This window comes from Dipodomys merriami, unplaced genomic scaffold, assembly GCF_024711535.1.
Source record: "Dipodomys merriami isolate MVZ:Mamm:240054 unplaced genomic scaffold, mDipMer1.0.p SCAF_121, whole genome shotgun sequence".
In the NCBI taxonomy this organism is placed as follows: Eukaryota; Metazoa; Chordata; class Mammalia; order Rodentia; family Heteromyidae; genus Dipodomys; species Dipodomys merriami.
The window spans coordinates 2,978,655-3,004,779 of record NW_027202505.1 but is presented as its reverse complement, the minus strand read 5'-3'; the positions used below and the strand labels follow the sequence as shown (position 1 = coordinate 3,004,779).

Here is a 26,125-nt window from a genome sequence, read left to right as displayed (position 1 = left end):
CAAAACAAAACAAAACAAAAGGTCTATTTTAAATGAGCGGCCAAAATCAACTCCAGTTTCAGTCCTACAGTTGTGTAGAAGAGAATAACAGGCTTCCAACACCGTTGTTTGGCAGGCAGAGTTTGCGAATGGCTCCGGATCAAGGACAGTGTTTCAACATGACTCAGTTGTGTGGCCTACGGAGGTGAGATCGGAAGTGAGAGAGGGGACACAAGTCAGTAGACCTTCTAGCTAAGGGGGGGGGGGGAAGGAGGGGAGGAGGAGGAGGAGGAGGAGGGGGAGAGGGAGGGGGAGGAGGAGGAGGAGGGGGAGGAGGAGGGGGAGGAGGAGGATGATATGGGGGTTACTAGACCTAGAGCTTATGCAAATTAAGAGAAGGTGTCTAATATAAAAAAAATCTGAGACTCTGAGAAGTGCACCTTCAAATTATCTCAAGGAGAGGCTGCTAAGCCCCCCTCCCCCCACATATACACCCGCCTCTGTCTTGAGGCCAGGAATTTGGGCAGAGAAACCTCCCTTGTCTAAACGGGGGCCTAGCCTTGCGTGACCTTCGCCAGGCCTGGGAGTCTTATTTGGGAAACCCCTGAGGCCAGGCGGGGGAGTCTGCAGCTGTGGTCCCCGCCCGGAGCGCTCAGGATCGCCTTGGGCACGCGTGCACTGCGCGCGGCGCTCCGCAAGTTCGTGAGCTCAGACACCCTCCCTGCTCCCCCTCGGCCGCCGCCCCATCCCTCCCGCCCGGGTCGCCCCAGCCCAGCCCAGCCCAGCCAGCAGCGCCACGCCCCCGGGGGGAGGGGGCTGTCCCCCTCTGGTCACCCCCTATCAACCTCGCCGTCCCGGCCGCCGCTGCAGCTCGGCTCACCCGGCCGTGATTCCCCACCCGGCTCCGCTGCCCCTGCCGCCGCAGGACCCAGGCCCTCCGCCCGCTTCTCCCGGGCACCGCCCGCCCGCCGGGGCATCCTCTGCAGCTGGCCGCGCGGCCCGCGCCCACCGGCGCGCGCTGATTGGCTGTCGCGCCGGCGGCGGCGCTGAGCGGCGGGGCAGATTCGCTGGGTCAGGGCTGCAGAGGCGCCTGGCGCACTGGCGGGAGCGGAGCCGTGGTGGCTCGCCCGGGACTCCCAACGCCTGTCTTGCCAGAAGGGTTGTCTAGGGGGGACGTCTAGGGGTCTGCGCCGCGCCGGCGCCGCCGCCGCCCTGGCCGCCATGTGCTCCCAGATCTGGTTCCTCACGGACCGGCGCATCCGCGAGGACTACCCGCAGGTGCAGATCCTGCGCGCCCTCCGGCAGCGCTGCTCCGAGCAGGACGTGCGCTTCCGGGCGGTGTTCATGGACCAGATCGCCGTCACCGTCATCGGTGGCCACCTCGGTGAGCAAAGCCCACCCCCGGGTCCCCGAGGGTGGGCAGGGTGGGCATGCTCTCCAGGGCCTCGCTCAGCCAAGTCGCCTTCACCCCTTCTTCCCCTCCCGCCCCCCAATACCGGGTCCACAAGACTGTGTCTGTCTCCCTGCGAGACCCCTTGGGGTGGAGAAAGCCCCTCACCCCGTTAAAGAGGTCACTCTTTCAATCACCACCATCTGCCCTGAGGCCAAGGTTTGCGAACTCGTTTCAATTTACTTAGAGGACTTTGCTTTCTGGGGAAAACAAATTCAACCTAAAGCCAGAGGAGGTGTCAGAGGAAAAATCAAAGCTATAAACCCCAGATTTGCAAATTGTACTTGCACTGATAACCTGTCAGCTTCGACTATGAGATGTAAGAAACCAGCCCTGTGTTGGCAAAATTGTTATTATGATGGATGCTTTTGGAAACTTTTCCAGCAATCTGGTGCATCAGCAATGGTATGCATAGAAGATTATTCCCGAAGGTGGATGGGAATATCTGCCACCTGCCAGTGTAATATGTAAGAGGAGATCTTAGGTGGGGTTTTCTTTTACTCATCTTCCTCCCTTCAAGTATTGAATCCTGATTCCAGAACAGCCAGGATTTCAGGTACACACCATTCTGACCTTACTCATCTCTTTACTGCTATGTCCAAGAGACTTTTTGGGGGTATGACCTAGACCTGAAAAGGTTGTTTTCAGATAGCCTTAATTATTTCTAACACAAGAAAGAATCCATGACTTGAACTTTTCACAATCCCTGGCTTGCTGTTTGGACACTCCAAAGTATACAGCCATCAAAGAGTCCAGGACCAAAAGGAGTTTCCCAGGTCAAAGTACTTCTTGGCATACTATACTATTCATATTATTCCAGCCATATATGGTTAAATGGGTACATACTTTGTGAATTTTCTTTGGCAAGGGATTCCAAATTTGGAACTGGCTACTAACAAGTGAGAATTTGAATGTGACCTGCTTTTATGTGGACTATATCTGCTGTAGATTTTTCATCTGTATGTTTGTCTAAACCTTCAATATGTTGCTATCAGATTGTATAGCCTGTTGGAGAAATATACTACAAACATCTGGGGCCTTACACTTAATCTAAAGTGTTGTCTTTCACATGCAAAGGGAATATTTTCTCAATCTTTGATTTGCTAAAACTCTCCCAATTAATTAATGTACAATAGATTCCAGAACAGAGACTCTGCAGTTGTTCTGGATTGTTATTAGTGTTTCTGTTCATGAGTGCTTTGGCTTCATTCTGGATCAGTCTTTGAAGTTCAAGGTTTTCATTTATGATACTAAGAGTTGAGAGTCTTCCAGATTGAAAGTTCCATTTGTGTCATACTTAAATAGGATAATGTTATATTTTCTTGATTCTGGTTAAGTAGCTATCTAATTTTTTTCACCCATAGAATGCGTGCTTACTCATTTTACAGCTTGTAAAGATGTCTGTCTTTTTGAGTTACAGTAACCAGAAATCACATCATATTTGTTTTGTAGACCCCCTTATAAATCTTACCTATTATGGATTCTATAAGAATGGGCAAATGCTCTCTGTGCATAAAACCTCACTTTAAAAACTCAGTTCTAGAAAAAAATTAAATTCTAGTTAATACTGCAGAAAACATTTCATCACTTTTTAGTGTCTCAAAGTTGACTGAAATTCATTCAAGTGTGAAAATATCTCAGTCTATTCACAAACCAGGAGTTACTTCTTTTTTAACTTCAAGAAGATCTACACAGCTATTTGCTTGACAAATAGACATTAAAGATAGGCATTTTTGACGCAGTTTTTTTTGTTGTTAATTCAGAGGTAGCCATGCCCAAATCATAGCACATAAAACAAACCTATTAGATCACCATTGCTGTTGTCTGAAGCTGTCAAAAGATTTGTTTGTTATGAGGATGGATGAATTAAAGTACAAGAAAATGAGTTCTGTGAGAAGTGTGACTGCTTGATCTTTTCAGTGCTGTGACTGAAATAATTAATGACATGTAGCAGGCACTCAGTAAATACTTCTGAATAACTGGCACATAGTAGGTGCTTAGCAAATACTTCTGAATGAGTGGCACAGAATAGACACCTAGTAAACACTTCGCGAAGATAGGTCTATTTCCAAGATTTGTCTAGAGTCAAACTATAGCAAATTCTTGGCAATTTGCTGAGTCAAAGCATTCCTCTGGGGGAAAATAAAAATCACAGAATTCACTAGCTTTGAAATTCAGAAATGTAGAGTTGTAATGATACAATTCCCCTATTTGAGAATTATAGATGTGAGGACTAGAGAGGATTTTGAGATCATGTTTTCTAACTACTTTATTTTATGAAGATGAACCTGAGGTTCAAAAAGATGAAATGACTTTGTCAATGGCATCCAGGCACTTTGTAGCAAACCCAAGTTCAGTTCCCTGATCTCCTCACTCACAGCCCACTCATAGGAGACAAACATGCTCTAGGACCTTGGCAGCCCATAGTAGCTGTCTGAGTAGATGTTGAATTGAACTGTATCCAATCAAACTGAGGCTAAACAGTGACTTTGCAAAGTAATTTTACAGCTTAAGAAATTAAGGCACTACCTTTACCAAGCCTTTGTGCCTTCACTCATTTCCATCACTTCTTTATATCAGCGTGGGACTGTCTTGAAGGAAGTAGTATGGGGAAGGTATGGGCAGACTCTGCCTCAGCCACTTGCTTAATTTCATTCCTGAACCTTTCTTCTTGGAAGGTAATGGGAGCCTAAAACCAGGGATTACAACTTCAGGGTACATCTGGAAATATTCAAATGGGAGCTTGAAAGTTTTGAATTCAAAGATTGCAATTATTTTTAAAATTACTATACATATAAACTGAGAATTCTATACAAATGCAAAGTTCTGTGATTATTTTTAATCCAGTAGGCTACCCTATCCAATACAGATTTGGAGGGGCCAGCTCATTAGAGAATGGGGAATGACCTTCAGGTAACTGAAGTGCTCCTCTAGAAAACATCCTCCTTTCACTCTTCAGGGTATGACATTAGCAAAATCATGTTTATCTCCATCTGCTTTCAGAAACTTCATATTCTCCACTCACTTGATCACTCATTCATCCAACAAAATATTTATCAACTATCCTGAACTCTAGGGATAAGTGGTGGATGTGATCAAAATGCACCAATAATAATAATGATAGTCATGGCAACCAATGAACACCAATAAGAGTCATTGGATTTATAGTATTGGTTGAAGTTAGAACCAATACTCAATCATTGTAGTCTAAGCACTAAATCTCATCTCTTCTGTTCTGCCTTCTGCATGAGCCAAACAGAGAGAGAGAGAGAGAGAGAGAGAGAGAGAGAGAGAGAGAGAGAGAGAGAGAGAGAGAGAGAGAGAGAAGAGAGAGAGAGAGAGAGAGAGAGAGAGAGAGAGAGAGAGAGAGAGAGAGAGAGAGAGAGAGAGAGAGAGAGAGAGAGAGGGAAACTGGGGTTTGAACTCAGGGCCTGGGCATTATCCCTTAGCTTTCTTGCTCAATGCTAGTGCTCTATCACTTCTAGCTTTTAGGTGGTTAATTAGGGATAAAAGTCTGATGTATTTTTCTGTCTGGGCTAACTTTGAACCATGATCTTCAGATCTCAGCCTCCTAGGTAGCTAGGATTATAACACCTAGCTTATTTCCTCTTAAAACTTCACACAAGGGTCTGGGAAGGTGGCTCAGTGGTAGAGCGCTTGCCTTGCATGCATGAGGCCCTGGGATCGATTCCTTAGTACCACATAAGCAGAAAAAGCCAGAAGTGGTGCTGTGCCTCAAGTGTTAGAGCACTAGCCTTGAGCTGAAGAGCTGAGGGACAGTGCCCAGGCCCAGAGTTCAGGCCCTGTGGCTAACCAAAACAAAACAAAATAAAAAAAAAAACTTCACATAAGTCAATCATCTCCATAAAGCCTTTTCGAGCTCCCTTCTTTGTCCCCAGGTAGTCAATCTCTGTCATCTCTGTCATCTGCTGCCAAATAATATTGTTATTACTTTTAAAATAGCACTCAGCATAATTTATTGGAATTTTTATCTGCCTGCAAAGTTTATATCTCTTCTCCCCTTGAACAACAGGATTCCTTTGTACATAGTAGATCTTCATGTTTGTTGATGACCGAGTAAAGAGTCATAAAAGCTAATTTGGGGCATATGAGACTTTTATTTACCAAGTAGTTAGCATCTGTGTTTGGGAGATCATGATTGTGTGTGTAAATGTGTTTGTGATGAGCCATTATACGAGGACAGGTTCACTAGTGAGAATTAAGTTCTTTGACCTTGCACAGGTCTGAATCATTACCTGGCTCCAGAAATAAGTCCAGTCACAAACCCAGGGACAGATAGAAGATATAAAATGAGTCTGACCCAAGAAATGAGGTTGTGTTACACTTTTTGCTTTAGAGTAGATGACTCAGCATTCCTGCTCTTACTTTCAGAGCTAAAACTTTAGTGTTCTATATGGATTCCCCCCTCCCGCCCACCCAGTAGTGCTAGGGATTAAAACCAAGGGCCTTGAATGTCATAGGCAAACGCTCTACCACTGGGTTATAACCCCAGTCCCATACAACAATTCCTAAGTCAGATTCTTTTTTTTTCCCCCTTCTGAAGTATTGAGGATTGAATCCAGCTCCTCATATATGCAAGACAAGTACTCCTATTGCCAAACTATATTCCTTGTCCTTTTTATTTTTTCTTTTGAGACAGAGTCTAAGTTGCCCGGGCTGGCCTCAAACTTGAGATCTGTGCTTCAGCGTGTCAAGTAATTGGGCAGGAGTGCTTAACCTTTAGCTGTGAGTTCTACTAAAGGCCTGTGTTTGACACCTGCTAATCCCAGAAACACTACTGTATAGCACTAGTAGAAAATCAAAAAGGGGGTGAAACATCTACCATCTAAAATCCCCCAAAATGATGTGGGCTCTGCATAGATTTCTTTACCCCAAGGCCCACAGTTAACATCTGCAGGTTGACCTCAAGAATGGAGGATAGATTGAATGTTCATATTATGTTTCTAACAGTACTTTGGAGACGTGTTTTAGAGCTGGTAAATTTGTGGTTCTCAAAGCCCTACTCATAGATTTCCAAACCACCTGTTGATGCCCCCATAACATTTCACCATATTTCTTAGGTTTGCCTGGTGGAAGCGCTATACCCATAACTCAGAGATGTCCTGTCATCCTTACTCATCACAGCTCCTTGTCACTTCCCTCACTAGCAGGAAATCCATCAACATCCAGCTGCATCAGTGCTGGTCTCCTCTCCTTACTCCAGTTACTTCCCTGGCTAACCCCTCCCACTGTCCCAGAATGATTTTTCTTATTCAAGGTTTATATTGATCAACACAAACCCCCATAATGATCTAAAGCTCTTGACCTATTTCTATTTGATCTTTCACTATCCAAAAGTTAACTCAGCTGGATGCCAGTGGCTCATGCCTATAATCCTAGCTACTTAAGAGGCTAAGATGTCAGGATTGAGGTTTGCAGCATGGCAGGAAACTCTGTAAGACTTATCTCCAATTAACCAACAAAAAGCCACAAGCAGAGCTGTGGCTCAAGTGGTAGAGCACAGCCTTGAGAGAAAAAGCTAAGGTATAGCACCAAGACCCTGAGTTCAAGTACTAGTACTGGCATTAAAAAAAAGTTAACTCAAGACTATTATGAATAAGTGATAAATTTCAATTACTTTGTGTTACTAACAATCCTGTTTCTTCATTCCATTAATTTATTTCATTCAACAGTTACTCATTGAGAATCTACTCAGGCAGTGTGAGAGGCAGTGGAAATGTAGAGGCAGAAAGAATAGATGTGGTCTTGCCACATTATTATAATTTTATAATTTGTTTGTTAGCTGTCAACAAAAGTCCACTGACTGCATACTGTTCTATATGACAGAAGAAAAGATCCAGAAATGTCCCCCTGTCCAGATTACATTCTAGGTGGTTAGAATATAAATAAGACAAGTAAGGCATATAATATATTGGTGAGAAAAGCTAAGGGAAGAGAGAAAAGAAGGGGGTGGCAACTTTAGGGTGGCTGAGGTTGTCCTCACCCAAAGGTAATATTCTACAGAAGACCTGAAGGAATTAAGAAAGCATGCCTTCCAGCTGCTGGGGATAGAGCTGTTTAGGCTGGAGAAGAGAGCAAAGAAACCAACATGGTTTCTTTGTAAGCAGAGTAAGCAGAGGGGCAGAAAGTAGGGGAGAAGTCAGAGAGGAGGGTGGAGAGGTGAGCACATTTGTAGGGCTTTGTGGGTCACTGAAGGATCTGGGCTTTTACACTAGATAAGATTAAAAAGGGAGTGGGACACAGTGAAAAGATGAAGGGATCCATTTTTGATCATCTCTGGGAGAATCCACAATGGCCATGATTCTGCTAAAAATGTAAGAGTCCTGTGAGGTAGTGAAGTAGATCCTTGTTTATTCTCATGCTGCATTTGCACTCTCCTGCCACTTCCTTACATTGTACTTACTGTGTACATGAAGGCTTTTTTCCCCCTAGTGTATAGGAAACCAGTATAGTTTTGATGCTTTCTTCTGTAAAGCGAAGGATGTTTGTATGTCTGCAAATGAGTGATATGTGCACAGGTTTGGGAGGGCAATAGTTCATCATGCATCAGTTTTATATAAATACCAAGGCATTTACAGTCAAACCTATCCTAATGATCTGTATTAGAAGAGGCCTCTAAATGAGAAAAGATGTGTAAGTTCTTATCAAAGTACCTAAAATATAACAGATGCTCAAGAAAAATCCTGGCCAGGATGAAATCTGAATCACAGCACCTTTTATTACTATGTGCTATTTCGAAAATACTATCAAATGATTGAGGTTTTTTTTTTAAGTTTTAGAGCTCTGTTTTCTAAAAATGACTTATATCACACTAAAGCTATTTCTCTTTGCTATAAAGTGCATTTCTCTGCTATTATAGCTACAAATGCAAAGTCTGATTTTACATAACTTAATTTATCCTAATATATGAGTTATAAAAAACAAAAAGTAGGGGCTGGGAAGGTGGGTTAGTGGTAGAGTGCTTGCCTAGCATGCATGAGGCCCTGGGTTCAATTCCTCAGGACCACGTTAAAAAAAAAGTAGCCAGACATGCTTGTAATTTTAGCTACTCAGGAGGCTGAGATCTGAGGATCACAGTTCAAAGGCAGCCCAGGCAGAAAAGTCCCCGTGAGACTCCCCTCTAGTTAGCCACTCAAAGATGAAGTGGTGCTATGGTGCAAGTGGTAGAGCACTATCCTTGAGCACAAAGAGGATTGGGGACAGTGCCCAGGCCCTGAGTTCAAGCCTCACTGACAAAATACTAAAACTAAACATAAATAAAAAGCAAACAGACCCAACTCTTTAGGGAAAAAAAATCACCCCCTCTCCCACTTTTTTGAGACAGAATCTTACTCTGTAGCCCAGGTTGGTGTCAAACTTGCAATTCACTTACCTCTGTCTCCTGCATGCTGGATATGTGCCACCAGGCCTAGGCATATTTCTATCTTGTTTCCAAATAAAAGAGAAAGCCATAATCAAGTAGTGCATTCAGAAAGAAATCAGAACAAAATTACTCATAAAAGTAGATTGTTCTTGTTAGAAGTAATATGCAAAAAATATTGATTTTTCTTTTCTTTTTTTTTTTAAAAGAGTTTAGACTAGATTGGCCATTTTATTGACTCATTTGAGGTCTGATCTTTCCCTCCCCCACTATCTGACCTTTTTGGGTATAGAGTGATCATTTCCAGGTTTTCACTTGTCTGTTTTCAAAACCAAAATAGTTTGAGGCTAAACATAATAAATCTCAGACCCAATCCAGGAGTTTGGTGGTGACCCATCACGTATCAGTTTTATGTAAATGCCATGACATTGACGGTCAAATCCTCAAGAAGCAAATATCCCAGAAGCAGCTCAGCTTCTTTTCACTTCCCCAGGTTAAAGTGAAGAGTCTTGGTGGTTGAAGGCAAGAACTACTCATTGCTGGAGTTCTCATTTGATTCACTGCAGTCAAACAGAGCCCTATCCTCATGTCCTGTAGCCAGCTCTTCATTTTCTTGGCTTGCAGACTGCAGGTCACAGTGGGGTTGTAAAGAATTCTGGGAAAAGTGATGTGTTAAATAAGCTCCATCTTGAACTAATCGGCCCTTCCCTGAAAGGAGTTGCTACTGTGGAGAGAGGGCAGAGATTACTTAAGCTGTTTAATATCTCATAATCCAGAGATAGGCCTCTCTAAGGATCAATCTTTAATCCACATGATTCTTAGCCATGTGTAGCTAGTGCTCTCACTGAAGGCACCTTGAAGGTTGGTGTAATTAGCTTTGCAGATGAACCCTATACCTGTCAGGTTCCTCTGCATAGGACTAGCCAACAGCACAGAGTCAGACACCAGACATGTCTTACTGCATGGTAGAGCCTTTTGGGCTCCACTTTAACCCATTCCATTCTTCATTTATTAAAGGCTTCAGTTGGAATGAGCCAGGCCCAAAGATATACCTTTGGAGAAGAGAGACAAAGTCCTGGTAAGACTTCCTAGGTGTACGTGAACTTGCTTGTTGAGGCTGAGCTGTCTCTGTGCACTTGTGGTTGGTATTCTAGAAGTGGATTGAACTTTTTTTCCTCCCCTGTAGAAGTCTGTTTGTCTGTGGCCTCGTGTTGGGATTTGAAAGCTAGATGTTTTTTGCCGCTTCTTGCTTCTCAAGGTCACTTTTCCGTTGCAAAGCTGTTTTTACTCATTAGGTGGTTTAAAAAAAAAACTCCATAAAATTGTCCTACCTTGCTTTAGTAGAATGTATGTAATAATAATGGCAGTGCCTTGCATATGTATAGTGGTTTATGGTTTTCAAAGCATCTCTGCATATATTATTCACTGTGTGATACTGTCCTGGGTATTCTGTATTGATTCATCGTGTGCATCAACCTGGCTACTTTTCTTTTTTTTCTACCAATTTTGAGGAGACTACATAGAATCAACTTCCCCCACACCTCACCACTTTTATAATTTCCCCCAAAGGCTTGTAAACAGTACAAGAGTTTTTCAAGACAACAAAAGCAAGCATAAATGATACTGTCTGATGGCAAAGTAAAGATGGCCTGAATATTCTTTATAAATCATGCCTAAGAATTCGGTTGCACTTCCTTCCCATAGTTTACACTATCAGCAAGTGACTATGAAAAATATATCTTAATACCCCCATCTCTGTACCTCGGATACTAATTTGTTGTTTTATGAGTGTTTTGTTCTTTGTTTTTATTTGTATGCATAGAGTTTTTCTCTTTTTGCTCAACTGAGAGCTTTGGTGTTGATATTATTCATTTCTGATGGAGAAATTATTAACTTCATTAACCTGAGTGTGCAAAATACCCTTCATGAAATAGAAGACACAAAGCCTATAACAGAATTTTGTCAATTGTTTTACAAGTTAGCAGAATGGTAGGATCCTTGCCTAGTAGGCCCTGATTTTAAACTCCAGAATTGAAGAGAGAAAGGAGGAAAAAAAAGACTTCAAAGACTTCAAAACATTTTGGAAACTCCCTTAAGGTTCATGAAGAGAAACCAAAGAATTTCTTGAACTCACATTTTATGACCCAATGTAACCCATGTCCTCTCTCCATCTTTCCATCCCCAGGTGATTACTTTAGGATTAGGCACCCCAGAGGATGTGAGGCCTGTGTGACCCCAAGCAGGCTGCATGGGCGTCTCCAGTCATTGCTTCCTGCTGTACCATTGTTGAGTGACCAGTAAGCCTTGGCCATTCCATTCTTAGGCAGTGGAAGAATGTCCCTTTTATTGAGCCCACGCCTATATCCCTACAGCTTCTGTTCAACTCAACAAACACTGAGTGTCTACCATGCACCAGGCATTGTTCCAAAGGCTGGATTCAGCAGAGAACACACAGACAAAATAATGCTCTTGCGGCTAGCCCTACCTCTTGAAGTCGTTGAAGACAAGCCAAATAATTCTTCTACACAGAAGTCCTTCAGTAGCTTGAAGACTGGACTCAGCTTCATCTGAGTCTTTACATTATCCTAATACCTCCACTGAATCCAGGGTAAAACAGCTTCTTTTTGCTGTACATATTGTTTTAGCCTTCAATTAATCTTATTTAATTTTGAATATTGAGTTTGTTGACTACTGAATTGATTTTTAGTAGATTGGATTTTTTTAAGTTTGTTTTTGTTCTAAAGGGAATATGAACTTGGAAAAATTCTGGAAAATACAAATGAATATAAAATATAAAGAAGCAATTACTGTAATCTCCTTACCCACTATTAAAATATTTTTTTCTAGCCTTTTCCAACTTGCATCTGTCTATATAGTTGAGATGATAATGCATTATTTGTCATTTGGAATCCTATTTTTCCACTTAATATTGACATTTGTACATTAGATATAGAAGAATATATTCCTAAGATCCTTTAGCTGGTGTAGTGGTGCATGCTTATAATCTGAGTACTTGGAACACTGAGGCAAGAGGGACATCAAGTTCGAGGCCAGCCTGGGCTTCATCATGAGACCCCCACTTTAAAATAAAATCATCAGTAGGCCCTGGTGGCTCATGCCTGTAATCCTAGCTACACAGGAAGCTGAGATCTGAGAACTGCAGTTCGAATCCAGCCTAGGCAAGAAAGTCCCTGAGACTCTTATCTCCAATGAACCACCAGAAAACCAGAGGTGGTGCTATGGCTCAAAGTGGTAGAACACTAGTCTTGAGCAGAAAAACTCAAGAATAGTGCCAAGGCCCTGAGTTCAAGTCCCACAACTGACAGAAAAAGAAAAAAAAACAAGAATAAAATAAAATCATTTACATGGTTGTATAATCCTCCATCCAGTCATCACACTTTTTCTCTAGATGTTAAATCCTAAAAAAGTGGCAGGGATTCTCAAAGTAAGTGACACTGTTGCCTTTCCATAGAGTCTTCAGACTTTATGTTTGGTTCTGTATGGGAGAGGGGAGCAGGTTGCCTCCCTCCTCTGGATTCTTTTAACTTGTATTGTTCTCGGTATGCAGCTTTCGTTTTTCTTTCTTCCATCTTTTTGTGCTTCCTCATAACCATGCTCTGCTACTTGTTTGGAGAATAGGCTGACTGTAGAACTCTTTGGTGACACCCTGGGATGTTCAGATGGCTGCTCTTGAGACTCTGTCCCTGCCAGATGCAGACTGAGGACCCGTGGAAGCAGGTCTTCAGCTGGACTGAACACTGGCAAGTGCGGAGCTCACTTTAGTCCTTGATTGCAGGCCTGCAGCTGAACCAGAAGGCCCTCACCACCTTTCCAGATGTGGTGGTTGTGCGAGTGTCCACCCCCTCTATACAGTCAGACAGCGACATCACCGTCCTGAGACACCTAGAAAAGCTGGGCTGCCGCTTGGTCAACCGCTCTCAGAGCATCTTAAACTGCATCAATAAGTTCTGGACATTTCAAGAGCTGGCTGGACATGGGGTCCCCATGCCAGATACTTTCTCCTATGGTGAGTCCCCTTGAAATACAGTTGGAACTTCTGTGTCCAAACTACCTGCATCTCTGAGCTTTTTCCCCCCTAGAAATCTTTCAATATCTCTTGTTGTTTATCAATAAAGTGATACAATGTCTTGAAGCTATATGCTAGCCATGCCTTCTGTTTGAAATGTCTTGGCTTCTTTCTATAAGTCATTCACTACATGCCAGCAATCAGTGATACCCTGGGGCTATCAGAGTCTTGTCCCCAAGGCATTCCCAGGAAACCTTAGTGTGGTGTGGTCAACGTCATAGAAGAGGTGATGGTCCTGGCTAGTGCAGGAGTACATAGGAGAACTCCTAATGCAGTTTAAAACACTTCCTAAAAGATATAATATCATCAACTAAGCTGAAATTATCTCAATGAAAGAAGGGTTCCTGAAACAGGGAACAGATTACAGAAAGGCCTAACAGTAAGAGGAAACATGACCTGATAGTGTTGCCAGTAGCTGTAGAATGGAGAAAGGCAGGGGAGAGAAGAAAGAAGAAAAAGGGGGTAGAGGGGAAGACAAGGAGAGAAAAAGAGAGGGAGAGAGAACTGAGAGATGTAAGATGGCAAAGATAAGAAGGTGCCATATACAGTATGTGAAGGAGAAAGAGTTAACTGGAAGTTAACAGGAAGTTATTAGAGGATTATAGCCAGGGGAGTGGCTAGCCAGAGTCACAGTGAATCTTATGTGGGCCATCTTATTGAGAAGAACAGGGCCCAGGAATGGGGACTTCATTTGTTTAAGATGGGCGAGAACTAAGCATGTGTAAAATATTGATGGAAGTGGAATGAGGAGGTTGAAGATAGGGAAGCTTTTACTTGTTCATTTATTTATTTATTTTAAAAAATAGTTTTAAATTTAAATAATGAGAGAATTTTTGTGCTGGAACTGGGACTTGAACTCAAGACCTGGGTGCTGTTCCTTAGATTTTTTCACTCAACCTTTTTGGTGGTTAACTGAAGATAAGTCTCATGGACTTTCCTGCTTCGAACCGCAATCCTCAGATCTCAGCCTCCTGAGTAACTAGGATTATAGGCATGAGCCACCAGCACCTGGCTTGAAAGGGAACCTTCTAAGGTCCCTAAAATGATGACAGAAAATGGATCTAAGGTTCAGGGGCAGAGCTGATCTTCGATTAAGACTCCTCTCTCACTGCACTGTTAGAGAAGGAAAAAGATGGCTAGAAAGTAATTAAATGAGCCAGGTACTGGTGGCTCACATCTGTAATCCTACCTATTGAGGAGGCTGAGATCTGAGGATCACAGTTCAAAGCCAGTCCGGGCAGGAAAGTCCATGAGACTCTTATGTCCAATTAACCACCAGAAAACTGGAAGAGGTGCTGTGGCTCAAGTGGTAGAGCTTGGAGCTGAAGAGCTGAGGGACAGTGCCAGAGTTCAAGCCCCATGACCAACAAAAGAAAGAAAGAAAGAAAGAAAGAAAGAAAGAAAGAAAGAAAGAAAGAAAGAAAGAAAGAAAGAAAGAAAGAAAGAAAGAAAGAAAGAAATGTATCAATGGGATACTTCTCCTGAGGAGTCCTCTAGCCTCTAGTCACTTACAGTGTCTCCTCACTTCAAAATAAATCATTAGCATTTTTGTGAACAAGACAAGTCTTGTTACTATTCATGTGGTGGGCAGAATAACAACTTTCCAAAGATGCCTATTTCTTAATCCCTGGAACTATGAGTATTCTAGGTTACAAAACAAAAAGGAATTAAGGTTGCAAGTGGGATCACAGGTATGGTGGTTCATGCCTGTAATCTCAGCACTAGGGAGGCTGAGGCAAAAAGATCATGTGGTCAAGGCCAGCCTGGGTTCCATAGTAAGAAGCTGTCTCAAACAACAAAAATGGTCGCAAATGGAGTTAAGTTTGTTAATTAGATGACTTCAAAATAGACAGGTTACCCAGGCACTAGTGGGTCACACCTATAATCCTAACTACTCAGGAGGTTGAGATCTGAGGATCACAGTTCAAAGCTAGTCCAGGCAGTAAAGTCATGAGACTACTATTTTCAATTAACCACCAAAAAGCCAGAAGTAGATCTGAGCTCAAGTGGTAGAGCACTAACTTTGAACAATACTGCTCAAGGACAGCACCCCAGCCCTGAGTTCAAGTCCCAGGACTGGTGTGTGCATATACACCCCAAGCGGGAAGTTATCCTGAATTAGCCAGGTGGGCCCAATGTTATCAATGTTCTTAAAAGTAGAAGGAGGAGGCAGAAAAGAGGATCAGAGGGACATGCGCTCATGTAAGAAGGAAGAAAAGATAAGCTATAAGGACTCTGTCATTGTTGGCTTTGGAGATGGAAGAAGGCCAAGAGCCAAAGAATGAGCACAGCTTGTAAAAGCTGGAAAAGGAAAGAAACAGATTCTCCCCTAGGACTGCAGCCTGCTGGCACCTTGATGTTAGGGAAACCCATTTCAGACCTGTAACTATAGAACTGTAAAATGATAGGTTTGTGTTGTTTAACCTGCCAAGTTGTAATTTGTTACAGCAGAAACAGAAAACTAATATGCCAACTAATGCACCTATAAAACATCAGCACTGTTTTGAGAACTAGGAAGCAAACTGAAAGGGCCTCTGAGCAACCCCAATGTGTGTCACAAGTCCCAACACAGATCCAATGTTACTCACTTAATGGGTAGAAAAGCTCTTCACACTGTGATCCAGGTCCTACTTTTCCCTGTGTGGGAAAAATTATCTCACAAGCTGTTCTGTCCTTTATAAGTCCTTTGAGAGGGGAAGTACGAAGAGAGGCTCCCTGTGCTGACAGCAGTGACAAGTATTGGTTAGTGTCTGAATAGCAAGGAGGCTGGCGACCATTCAAACCAGATCCACACTGGACTCACGCCTGTAATTCTTGCTACTCAGGAGGGAGGTCTGAGGATTTAAGTTGGAAGCTAGCCCAGAGAGGAGTCTGTGAGACTCTTATCTCCAATTAACCAGCAAAAAGCCAGAAGTGGAGCTGTGACTCAAGGCAGAGTCCTAGCCTTGAGCAAAAAAGCTCAAGGACAGTGCCCAGGCCTTGAGTTCAAGTCCTAGGACTGGCACAAAGAAAACAAAATAATACAATAACAGATCCAAGAACCAGTAAGTGTGCTAGTTGAGTGCAGTTAGAGGACAAATGTGGTACCTTAGGGCATTTATTATGACATGTGTGTTAGTATTGATTAAGTTATCAAGGAAAAGGAATGCTCAATATAGTATGTACAGGAAGCCAAGGAAGCATATAGAACAACTTAGAAAGACTTTCATGCACATTATTATTCATATTATAAAATTAAGGCCCAACAGGTATAGAGGGACCAGTTTAGACTGTAGAGAGATCCTTTCACTTTGGGAGAAGCCAATATCCAGGCTTAGTCTCCTTGGGTTTTGGTTTCCTACCACTTCCTAACAACTATTAAACACATTGTGGCTTAATGTAATGTTCACTGATTATCTCACAGATCCTAGGTCAGAAGCAGCCACAGCATACTCAGTTCTCTGTTCAAGGTGTCAGGTTGAAATCAAGGAGTCAGCTGGGGCTGTCATTTGGGAATTACCTTCAAGCTTCAGTGACTTTTTCTTTTTTGGTGGTGGTTAATTGGAGATAAGAGTCTCATGGACTTTTCTTCTTGAGCTAGTTTCAAACTGATCCATAGATCTCAGCCTCCTGAGTAACAAGGATTATAGGCATGATCCACTGTCACCTGGCTGATTTATTGTCTTTTAAGTGGCTCACCTGATTATTAACATAATCACAGGAAAGAGACCTCATTATAGTCACTGTAGTATAATCAATGATTATACTACAAGAGGGATAGCAACAAGAGGTGTTTCCAGGCAGTGGGACTATTGGAACAGGCTAGAACCCTACTTCCTCTAGTTACTGTGAAGAGGAAACTGCCTCCTGTATGATTGTTGTCAAGGTTAATAGATGTGGAGCAGGTACAGCCTTTAGAAAGTGCTTGATAAATGGTGGTCTCCCAATGGAGATGTGGCTCAAGTGGTAGAGTGCCAGCCCAGAGTAAAAAAGCCATGCAAGAGCACTGAGTTCAAGCCCCAGTACTGGCACAGGATGGTGGTCTTCCCAGCATGGTTTCCTTGGGGAGAGTTGAGTCAACAGAGCAGCTAGGATTGTTGGGGCAGTGCAACTCTACATGGTACTCTGATGGTGGGTTCATGTCTTTATGTAGTTGTCCAACTCCATGGAATACACACCAAAAGCAAACCCCAATATAAACTACAGGCTCTGGCTGATAATGATGCAGTTCTGACAAATGTACTTCCCTGGTTGTGAAAGTTGATAATGGGGTAGGGTATGCATGTGTGGGGACTCTGGGCATGTAGGGATAGTTCCTATTTGATGCACAATTTAGCTGTTCATTTTAAGTTTCCCTAAACATTAGACTCTCTCTCTCTCTCTCTCTCTCTCTCTCTTGTCAGTCATGGGGCCTGAACTCTGGGCCTGGGCACTGTCCCTCAGCTCTTCAGCTCAAGGCTATCACTCTACCACTTGAGCCACAGCGCCACTTGCGGCCTTTTCTGCTTATGTGGTGCTAAGGAATTGAACCCAGGGCCTCACGCATGCAAGGCAAGCCCTCTACCACTGAGCCACCTTCCCAGCCCCACATTAGACTCTTGAAAACATTTTTTTAAAGTTGATTTCCTTTCCTTTGTGTGAGGAAATGGATTATCTTTGCATTAATTTACTCAGAGACACTCAGCCTCTGGAGACTTTCCAGAGGGGGCAGTGCTGGGCCAACCACTGCTGCAATACCTAACACCTACTTCAAGTCCTAGTACAGGAAGGAAGGAAGGATGGAAGGAAGGAAGGAAGGAAGGAAGGAAAATGTAGCTATTGCATAAATTGTCAACTAATCTCAATGCACTTCCTTCTTTCTTTTTCTAAAATCTCCTTGTTTTAATACCTTCTTGACTCTTGTTTTCTCTTGGCAGGTGGCCATGAAGACTTCTCAAAAATGATTGATGAAGCTGAGCCCCTGGGCTACCCCGTTGTGGTGAAGAGCACACGAGGCCACCAGGGTCAGTGCTGCTCCTGGGCTTCCTGGGTAATCTGTCACCCAACCAATAAGGGTGCTATATAAGGACTTAGCAATGTTTCTCCTCTCTGAGCCCCCTCTGTCCTTGCTTTTGTTAGATCCTCCCATCTCTCCTTAGATGATTACAACAGACTCCTGGCTTGACTAATTAGTTTCCTTTTAAATTTAATTTAATATTTATTTATTTATATTTTTGCTGATATTGGGGCTTGAACTCAGGGCCTCTTGCTCTCACTTGGCTTTTGGGCTTTCAACTGAAGCTCTACTACTTCAGCCACACCTCTGCTCCAACTTTGTGTTGGCTAATTGAAGATAAGTCTCTTGGTTTTGTCTGACTGAGCTGGTTCCAAAGCATGCCTTCCATAGCTCAACCTCCTGAATAGCTAGGATTATTAGGCATGAGCCTTCAATAATATACTAATAATCTCCTCAGGGGATGGGAATGTGGCTTAATGGTAGAGTGCTTGCTTTGCATGTATAAAGTCCTGGGTTCCATTCTTCAGTACCACGTACATAGAAAAAGCTGAAAGTGGCACTGTGGCTCAAGCGATAGAGTGCTAGCCTTGAGCAAAAGAAGCTCAGGACAGTGCTCAAGGATTGTTCGAGCCCCAGGACTAGCAAAACAAACAAACAAACAAATAACCTCCTCAAGTTATTAGTTTAAGTTAAATAGGGATACAGGTTGACCCATTGCAACAATGAGATGTACAAGACAGACACTATGTCAAAAAACAAACTTTGCAATTTGGGGTTGAGGGGGAGTATAGTTGTGGAGCTGGAAGGGAAGGGATGGTAGGGGAAAACAAAGGAGGAGGCAACAATGCTTGATAAGAAATGCACTCATTACCTTGCTCATGTAATTGTAACCCCTCTGTACAGTATTTTCACAATAAAAAACTTATTTTTTAAAAAAGACTACTGTCAGCAAGGCCCTGTGTTCAAGTCCCAGTATTGTCTACTGTCAAAAAGAAAGAAATGAAGCAAGCAAAGGAAGGAAGGAAGGAGGGAAGGAAGAAAGGAAGGAAGGAAGGAAGGAAGGAAGGAAGGAAGGAAGGAAGGAAGGAAGGAAGGAAGGAGGGAGGGAGGGAGAAAGGAAAGAAGGAAACAGTGTGGCTGTTGCATAAATTATTACCAACTAATCTCAGGGCCTCTCCTTTCTTTTTTTTTAAATCTCCTTGGCTTAAATGCATTTTTTTTACTGCTGACTATGCTCCATCAGGACTTCTGTACTAGGAGCCAATCCCTAGCCTATCTCTACTGAAACTCCTATTGTTGTTCAGAGAAGCCCAGTGCCTCTGAGATCCAGCCATCTGCTATTAGATTCCAGATCTGGTGCCAAATGCCTAACTGCTTACATCTCCACTCATGGTTGAGACTTGGAACAAGTCAGATGTTGCACTGTGCCCATTTACTGAGCCTTTCCTGTTTGCCCTGTGCCCTGTGGGACCCTCTCCAATAGACACCGACTGCCCATTGACTGCACACACATCCTCCCATAACCCACCACTTGGACCTCCTCTTTTGTCCCTACTTCTCCAATTCTATTGAGTATCTGGGTCCAGTCACTTCAGAAATGATTGCACTAGATATGACACGTTTGAAAGTTACTTTTCAGTCTTCTGTGCCACTAGAGACTGATGCCCATTGCTGTTTCATTAAAACTCCAGAGAAGACTTCCTTTCACTCCCTCTGTAATGGTAACAGGCAACTTGAGAAAACATCTCATTGTTCCATTTTTGCTGAAAAGAATGCCCAGTCTGGACATGTCCATGTCATATTTGTGAGCAAACCTACTAGGAACCCTTCCTCAGTTCTGTCATCTAATATGCAAATGGGAAAAAGATTCTGAATAACTCAAAATATAGGTGATTAAAACAGAAAATAAAATTGTTCCTAGGTACTGGTGGCTCATGCCTGTAATCCTAACTACTACTCAAGAGGCTGAGATCTGAGGATTTACATTGAGATCTGAAGACTGAGGTTCAAAGGCATCCTGTGCAAGGAAGTCCATGAGACTCTTTTCTCTACTTAGCCACCAAAGAGCAGAAAATGGAGGTGTGGCTCAAATGGTAGAGCACCAGCCTTGAGTGAAAAATAAAGAAAACATTCAGGCTGTGGGTTCAAGCACCAGTGAGAGCATCCTTCCAATAAAAATTAAAATCAAGCAACAAAAATATGGGTGTATAATTAGATGAGTATAGCTAAACTAAATTTCTCCTTAAAAGGAAGAGCATGTGTCGTTAGCTCCCTCCTTTGAGCTCCTACAACATATTGCTTAGACCTTTTAAGGCCTATCATGTGGTTGTATAGTTACCTTTTTTGGCTCTCTCTCTCTACTCATACTTAGAATTCCTATAAACCATGTTCAATTAATTACATTCTACAAACACTGATGAGCATCTTTCCTGTGTATTAAGCCCAGTGTAAGGTTTTGGGGATTAAAAAAATTGAGCTAGACATAAACTCTACCTAATTAGTGTCCTAAGGATGATAGGAGGTGCTAATTAACTACTTTTGGAACTAAACTGGTTAAATCCCCAGGATTTTGTTTTGGCCAGTTCTGTATATTTCTGGAATACATTATTATTTCTTTTTTGAAAGAAAAAAAAGAGTAGGGAATGGGACACACCTGTAATCCCAGTGCTTACAAGGAATGAGTTCAAAGACAAGGAAGGAAGGAAGGAAGAAAGGAAAGTTGGCTGATCAATAGTATTAAAATGATGAAAATCAAGAGGGAATAAGATTCAATGATTATTTTATAAGAAGCAAGAGTCTCATCAGAGAAATAAAGGGGGCCAAAGCAAGGTGAAAAGAAGCTGGCTCCTGTTTGGCATAGGGAGTCAGGGTGACAAGGATGAAAGCCCCAGGCTTCTCTAACCCTTTCTCTTGCTCTTCATCTTTCTTCTTAAAGGAAAAGCTGTTTTTCTAGCAAGAGATAAACATCACCTCTCAGACATCTGCCATCTGGTCCGCCATGATGTGCCCTACCTGTTCCAGAAGTATGTGAAGGAATCCCATGGGAAGGACATCCGGGTGGTGGTGGTAGGGGGCCAAGTGATAGGCTCCATGCTGCGCTGCTCCACAGATGGACGGATGCAGAGCAACTGCTCTCTCGGTAAGATACAAGGGTAGTGGAGTGGAACTGTTTCCCAAGGAAGGCCACCAGGGCATTTCACTAGGCTGTTGGACTTCTGATCCTGCCAGACTCTCTGATAGGCACCAGGATCTCAGAGAGAAGAATGAGAAATGAGCATTTCCTATGTGTGCAAGCAATCCAGGAGAGGGGAAGTGTGTTGTGACAGAGGTCAGAGGAGAGGCAAGACATTGAGGTTTGAACCCTATCCTGTAGGTTTTAGGGCTTAGCAGTGGGAGTCAAACAAGGGTGTGCTGAGACTAGCATTTGAAAACAAATTCCATCTGTAAAGGAAGGATCAAAAGCAAAAAAAAAAAAAAAATCCCTCCAAAAAACAAACAAGCAAAAAAAGAGGCAGGAAGGTGGGGTTGGAAGCTGTCTAACAGCTCGGACAGAATTCTAAGAAGTCTAAAAACCAAAGCCATAGCAGGAAGAACATCAAACTTGCCTTTGTATTCTAATCGAAAATTGTGTTTTTCTTAAATGTGTGATGCTATTAGAAAGGCTGCAGTTTGTATTAGGGTTGAATGCATAATGTCATCCCTTGAAGCTATTGGTAAAGCTTATTCTCTCTCATCCCTCTAGGGATGTAAATTCTTTGCCCCTTCATAAAGAGGTATTGTCAGCCTCACTGACTGAGTTCGTACCTTGTTAACTTGAAGGGAAAACTACCTAGTTATTATTTCTTAACTCACCATATGCAAATACTAAGTCCAGTGACTATGAAAGAGACGTAGACACTGATTCTGTTCTGCTTCATTAGTGTTTGGGTCTCACAGAAGCTCCTCAGTTGACTTGCTGTATAGAGATGAGTCTTTGCCATTGGGTTATACATGATTCTGCAAATATGTAAGATGATGTGACCGCATGGTGGGAGAGTCAGTGCTAGATTCAGTACTCTCTACATTAGCGTTCAATCTCAGTTCATTTGCATTATAGTCATGAATACTGGTTCTTAGCCAGATGGGTTTATTATGTATCTCTATTGCTTTTCCTGATAAGATGTTTGTAAACTGTTTTATAGCCCTTTCCTTATACAGTATCATAGCCAGGACAAGACAGTGTGTAGGTAAAGTTGCTAGACCTAAGAATACAAGTGTTAAGTCTTCCAGAGAGATGAAAGAAAGAAAGTAAAATCAAGCTTTTTAACAGATGAGGACAATCAGATCTTTTGTCTTGAATACAGCATTTTGTCTCACAATCCTCTATTTTTCTGTTAAAAAAAAAATCAATGTTCAGCCAGGCACTATTGGCTCATGCCTGTAATCCTAACTACTTAGGAGGCTTAAATGTGAGGATTGAAGTTCAAAATCAGACCAGGCAGACAAAGCTGAGAGACTCTTATCTTTAATTAACAAGCAAAAAGCTAAGTGAAGGTATGGCTCAAGTGGCAGAGTACCACCCTTTGAAAAAGCCAAGGGAGACTGTAAGGCTCTGAGTTTTTTCTAAAAAAAAAAAAATCAATGTTTTTTTTTCTAATCCTAAAATGAATTAGAAAGTTTAGAACATTCAGCAGAAGTGAAAAAACGTTATTTATTACAACTAGAGATAACCACCATTAACATTTTGACATCATTTTCCCCGGTCTTTAACAAACATCCTTTTGCATTATTCTTATCACACTGTACCATTTTAATGCTTCAAAGTGCTTTCCTATGGGATTATAACTTCCTATGAGCAGTAGTAGCCATGGTTGTTAAATGTGCTATTTTCTTCTATTGTAAGATACTTAAATTATAATTATGCATTTCCTTATTCAAGTATTTATTGAATGCCTTCTATGTACCAGGGACCATAAGTTTCCTGTATTTAAAAAATGCTGACATTAACATCTTTTTGCATGAGTTTTTTTTTTCCATACATAAAACTATTTCCTTAGTAATAGGATGGCTGGGTCAGAGGATATTAGCTTTTTTTTTTTTTTTTTTTGGTCGTGGGACTTGAACTCTGGGCCTGAGCGCTGTCCCTGCACTCTTCAGCTCAAGGCTAGCACTCTACCACTTGGGCTACAGTGCCACTTCCGGATATTAGCATTTTTAAGACTAGAAAGAAATGACCATATTGTTTTCTCAAAATGTGGTCTGATTTCCATCTAGAACTCTGTGTGTGTGTGTGTGTGTGTGTGTGTGTGTGTGTGTGTGTGTGTGTGTGTGTGTGTGTGTGTGTGTGTGTGTGTGTGTGTGTGTGTGTGTGTGTGTGTGTGTGTGTGTGTGTGTGTGTGTGTGTGTGTGTGTGTGTGTGTGTGTGTGTGTGTTGGTACTGTGGCTTCAACTCAGGCACCGGGTCCTGTCCCTTTGCTTTTTTGCTCAAGGTAGTTACTCTACTGCTTGAGCCACAGCTCCACTTCTAGCTTGGGGAGTGGGGAGGCTGGTCCTGGAACTTGATCTCAGGGCCTGGGCACTGTCCCTAAACCTTTTTATTCCCCTCACAGCTAGCACTTTACTGCTCAAGCCACAGTTCTGCTTCTGGCTTTTTCATAATTAATTAAAGATAAGAGTTTCACAGACTTTCCTACCTAGCTGGCTTTAAACTGTGACCCTCAGACCTCAGTCTTCTGAGTAGCTAGGATTACAGATATGAGCTACCAGCACCTAGCCATGTCTACCTTGTTAATGGTTAATGGAAATAAGGGTCTTACAGACTTTCCTGTCCAGGCTGGCTTTGAACCATGATACCTTTAAGGTCTCAGTTTCCTAAGTAGCTAGGATTACAAGCGTGAGCCACCAGGACTCAGTTCCCTGTATCATCTTTGGGTCATTGAATACATCTATGAGTATCATCTATGAGTATCACCTTTAAATCACTGTGCTTTCCCCTTCAGGTGGTGTGGGTGTCAAGTGCCCACTGACAGAACAAGGCAAGCAATTGGCTATTCAGGTATCCAATATCCTGGGCATGGACTTCTGTGGCATTGATCTTCTCATTATGGAAGATGGCTCCTTCGTGGTGTGTGAGGCAAATGCCAATGTTGGCTTTCTAGCTTTTGACCAGGCATGCAACTTAGATGTGGGTGGAATCATTGCTGACTATACTATGTCCTTACTGCCAAATAGGCAGACTGGGAAGATGGCTGTCCTCCCAGGACTGTCGAGTCCCAGGGAGAAGAATGAGCCAGATGACTGTGCTTCAGCTCAGGGAGTTGCAGGCAGCGTCTACACCATCAACAATGGGTCTACCTCCAGTGAGAGTGAGCCTGAACTGGCAGAGGTCCGGGATTCCTCCACAAACACAATGGGGGTTCCGCCCCCCCATGCTGCCCGAGCCTGGCTACAACATTAACAAGAGGATGCTTCAGAATTAAAAACTTAAGTGAATTCCTGCTTTTTGGCAGCATTTAAACCAAATCCTACTGCTTCCCTAGTAGATTCCAGTGAGTAAAATGTGGACTCATGTGATTTCATTTGCACAGAAACGAGAAATCCCATCTGGGCACTCAGCATTTTTTGTCTAATGATGATTTAAGCAAATGGCCTAGCTTTGTGGTTTTTACAAAGACTAATAGAAAAATACTCACCAAGAACAACATCCCAGCTGATCGATTTGAGACCAGTGTCTGCTGTGAATACTTGGGTATAATGGCACCCCACTCTGTGGGGTATGCTGCTGTTGATGGTAGCAGTAGTGAACACAAACTTGGAGTGACTCCTGGAAATCCTGAACTCAGAAGGTATCACAAGATGGAGGCATGTGCAGACAAGGTGGACCATGACTGCAGTGATGCGTTCTTCACTCTGTATATGTGGGATGCTCCAAGAATGACCACACACATCACGCGCTCTTAGAGAATCAGTCTCTGTTCTTCTATCACCATCTCTACTGTATTTCACTGACACTCAGGATAGAGCATTCTAGAGCGCTTCCTCCTCAGCATTGAATGAGATTGAGCATTCCGTCACCTCACTCATTGGCCTATGTCCTGATTACAAATTGCTTTGCTGCTGGGAATTTATACACCTGCTTTAACCAGTGCAAGCTCTAGCAGCTTCTTGCACCTTTGCTGCCTTTGACCTCAGCTAGAAATGCACTTCAGTGAGCTAGTGGCTAAGTGTACTAGAATCTAGCACTCAGGACCTCTCTTCAATGGACTCTGTTCATTTGTCACCCAGAGCCAGTGGTTTTTTACCACAAAAACATACTGGAAGATAATCATTCTTCCCCACTCTGTATTAGCTGCAGGAGGTTTTCTGAATGGGTTGGTATTGGCCTGTTGAGTTAGGTATAGCTATTGGAAACACATTCCATACCCTTGCCTTTCGACTCCAGGCTTCAGAAACCTGTCCTTGCCTATTTTTTTCAAACTGGGGAGCCTGAGTTATCAGGAATTATCATTACACATTTTTTCTGTGAGGCTAAAATAGAAATGACACCAAGTGATTCTAATTTCAACTCTTTAAAGCAATAGATGAGATCCTTCCCTTGGGAGAAAACATGGAGACAGAATTTCCTGTCTCTGTTTATATGAACTATAACTGAAAACAACCAAGGACCAAATATACTAGAACATATATATTCAAGGTTACCATCATTGGAGTTATTTCCTGGGGAGACCATACTCTTGAGCTATGATGTGCATCTGTCAAGAACATTTAGAATCCCTCTGTAGGGTTTTCACTGAATCCCTGAAAGAAAGAGGCCTCAAAATCTTATAGTTGGATTTTTGGTTTTGTTTGTCTATTTGTTTTTGTGCTGGTATTGGAGCTTGAACTCGGGCCTTGTGCTCTTGCTCAACTTTTTCGCTCTATAACTGACACTTAACTACTTTTAGCCAGGCTTCCAGTCCATACTCATGGAGCTGGAGCTTCTCAGACTTTTCTATCCTTAGATCTCAGCCTCCTGATTAGAATTGCAGATATGAACCACCAGTGTCCACTATTTGCTTTTTTTTTTTTTGGTCTGGTCGTGGGGCCTGAACTCTGGGTCTGGGCACTGTCCCTCAGCTCCTCAGCTCAAGGCTAACACTCTACCACTTGAGCCACAGCACTACTTCTGGCTTTTTTATTTTTGCTTATGTGGTGCTGAGGAATCAAACCCAGGGCCTCATGCATGCAAGGCAAGCACTCTACCACTGAGCCACCTTCCCAGCCCCTTTTCTTACC

At 42.7% G+C, this 26,125-nt stretch overlaps 1 protein-coding gene across 1 annotated transcript; it reads left to right on the top strand.

Annotated features, from left to right (window-relative positions):
- Positions 1-1,200: 1,200 nt before the first annotated feature.
- On the top strand, positions 1,201-25,789 carry Rimkla (ribosomal modification protein rimK like family member A). Its single transcript, XM_070017002.1, has 5 exons — positions 1,201-1,363; positions 12,607-12,837; positions 17,793-17,879; positions 20,808-21,011; positions 23,851-25,789. Exons 1-5 carry the CDS (start codon positions 1,201-1,203, stop codon positions 24,306-24,308), a joined length of 1,143 nt encoding a protein of 380 aa, XP_069873103.1. The 3' UTR covers positions 24,309-25,789.
- The last annotated feature ends 336 nt before the right edge of the window (positions 25,790-26,125 follow it).

Bases quoted from the DNA above. Each gene is read 5' to 3' on its own strand.
- Rimkla (XM_070017002.1), top strand. From the start codon at position 1,201: ATGTGCTCCCAGATCTGGTTCCTCACGGACCGGCGCATCCGCGAGGAC. The intron at 1,364-12,606 runs GTGAGCAAAGCC...CCTTGATTGCAG, and splicing joins CGTCATCGGTGGCCACCTCG to GCCTGCAGCTGAACCAGAAG. The intron at 17,880-20,807 runs GTCAGTGCTGCT...TTCTTCTTAAAG, and splicing joins GAGCACACGAGGCCACCAGG to GAAAAGCTGTTTTTCTAGCA.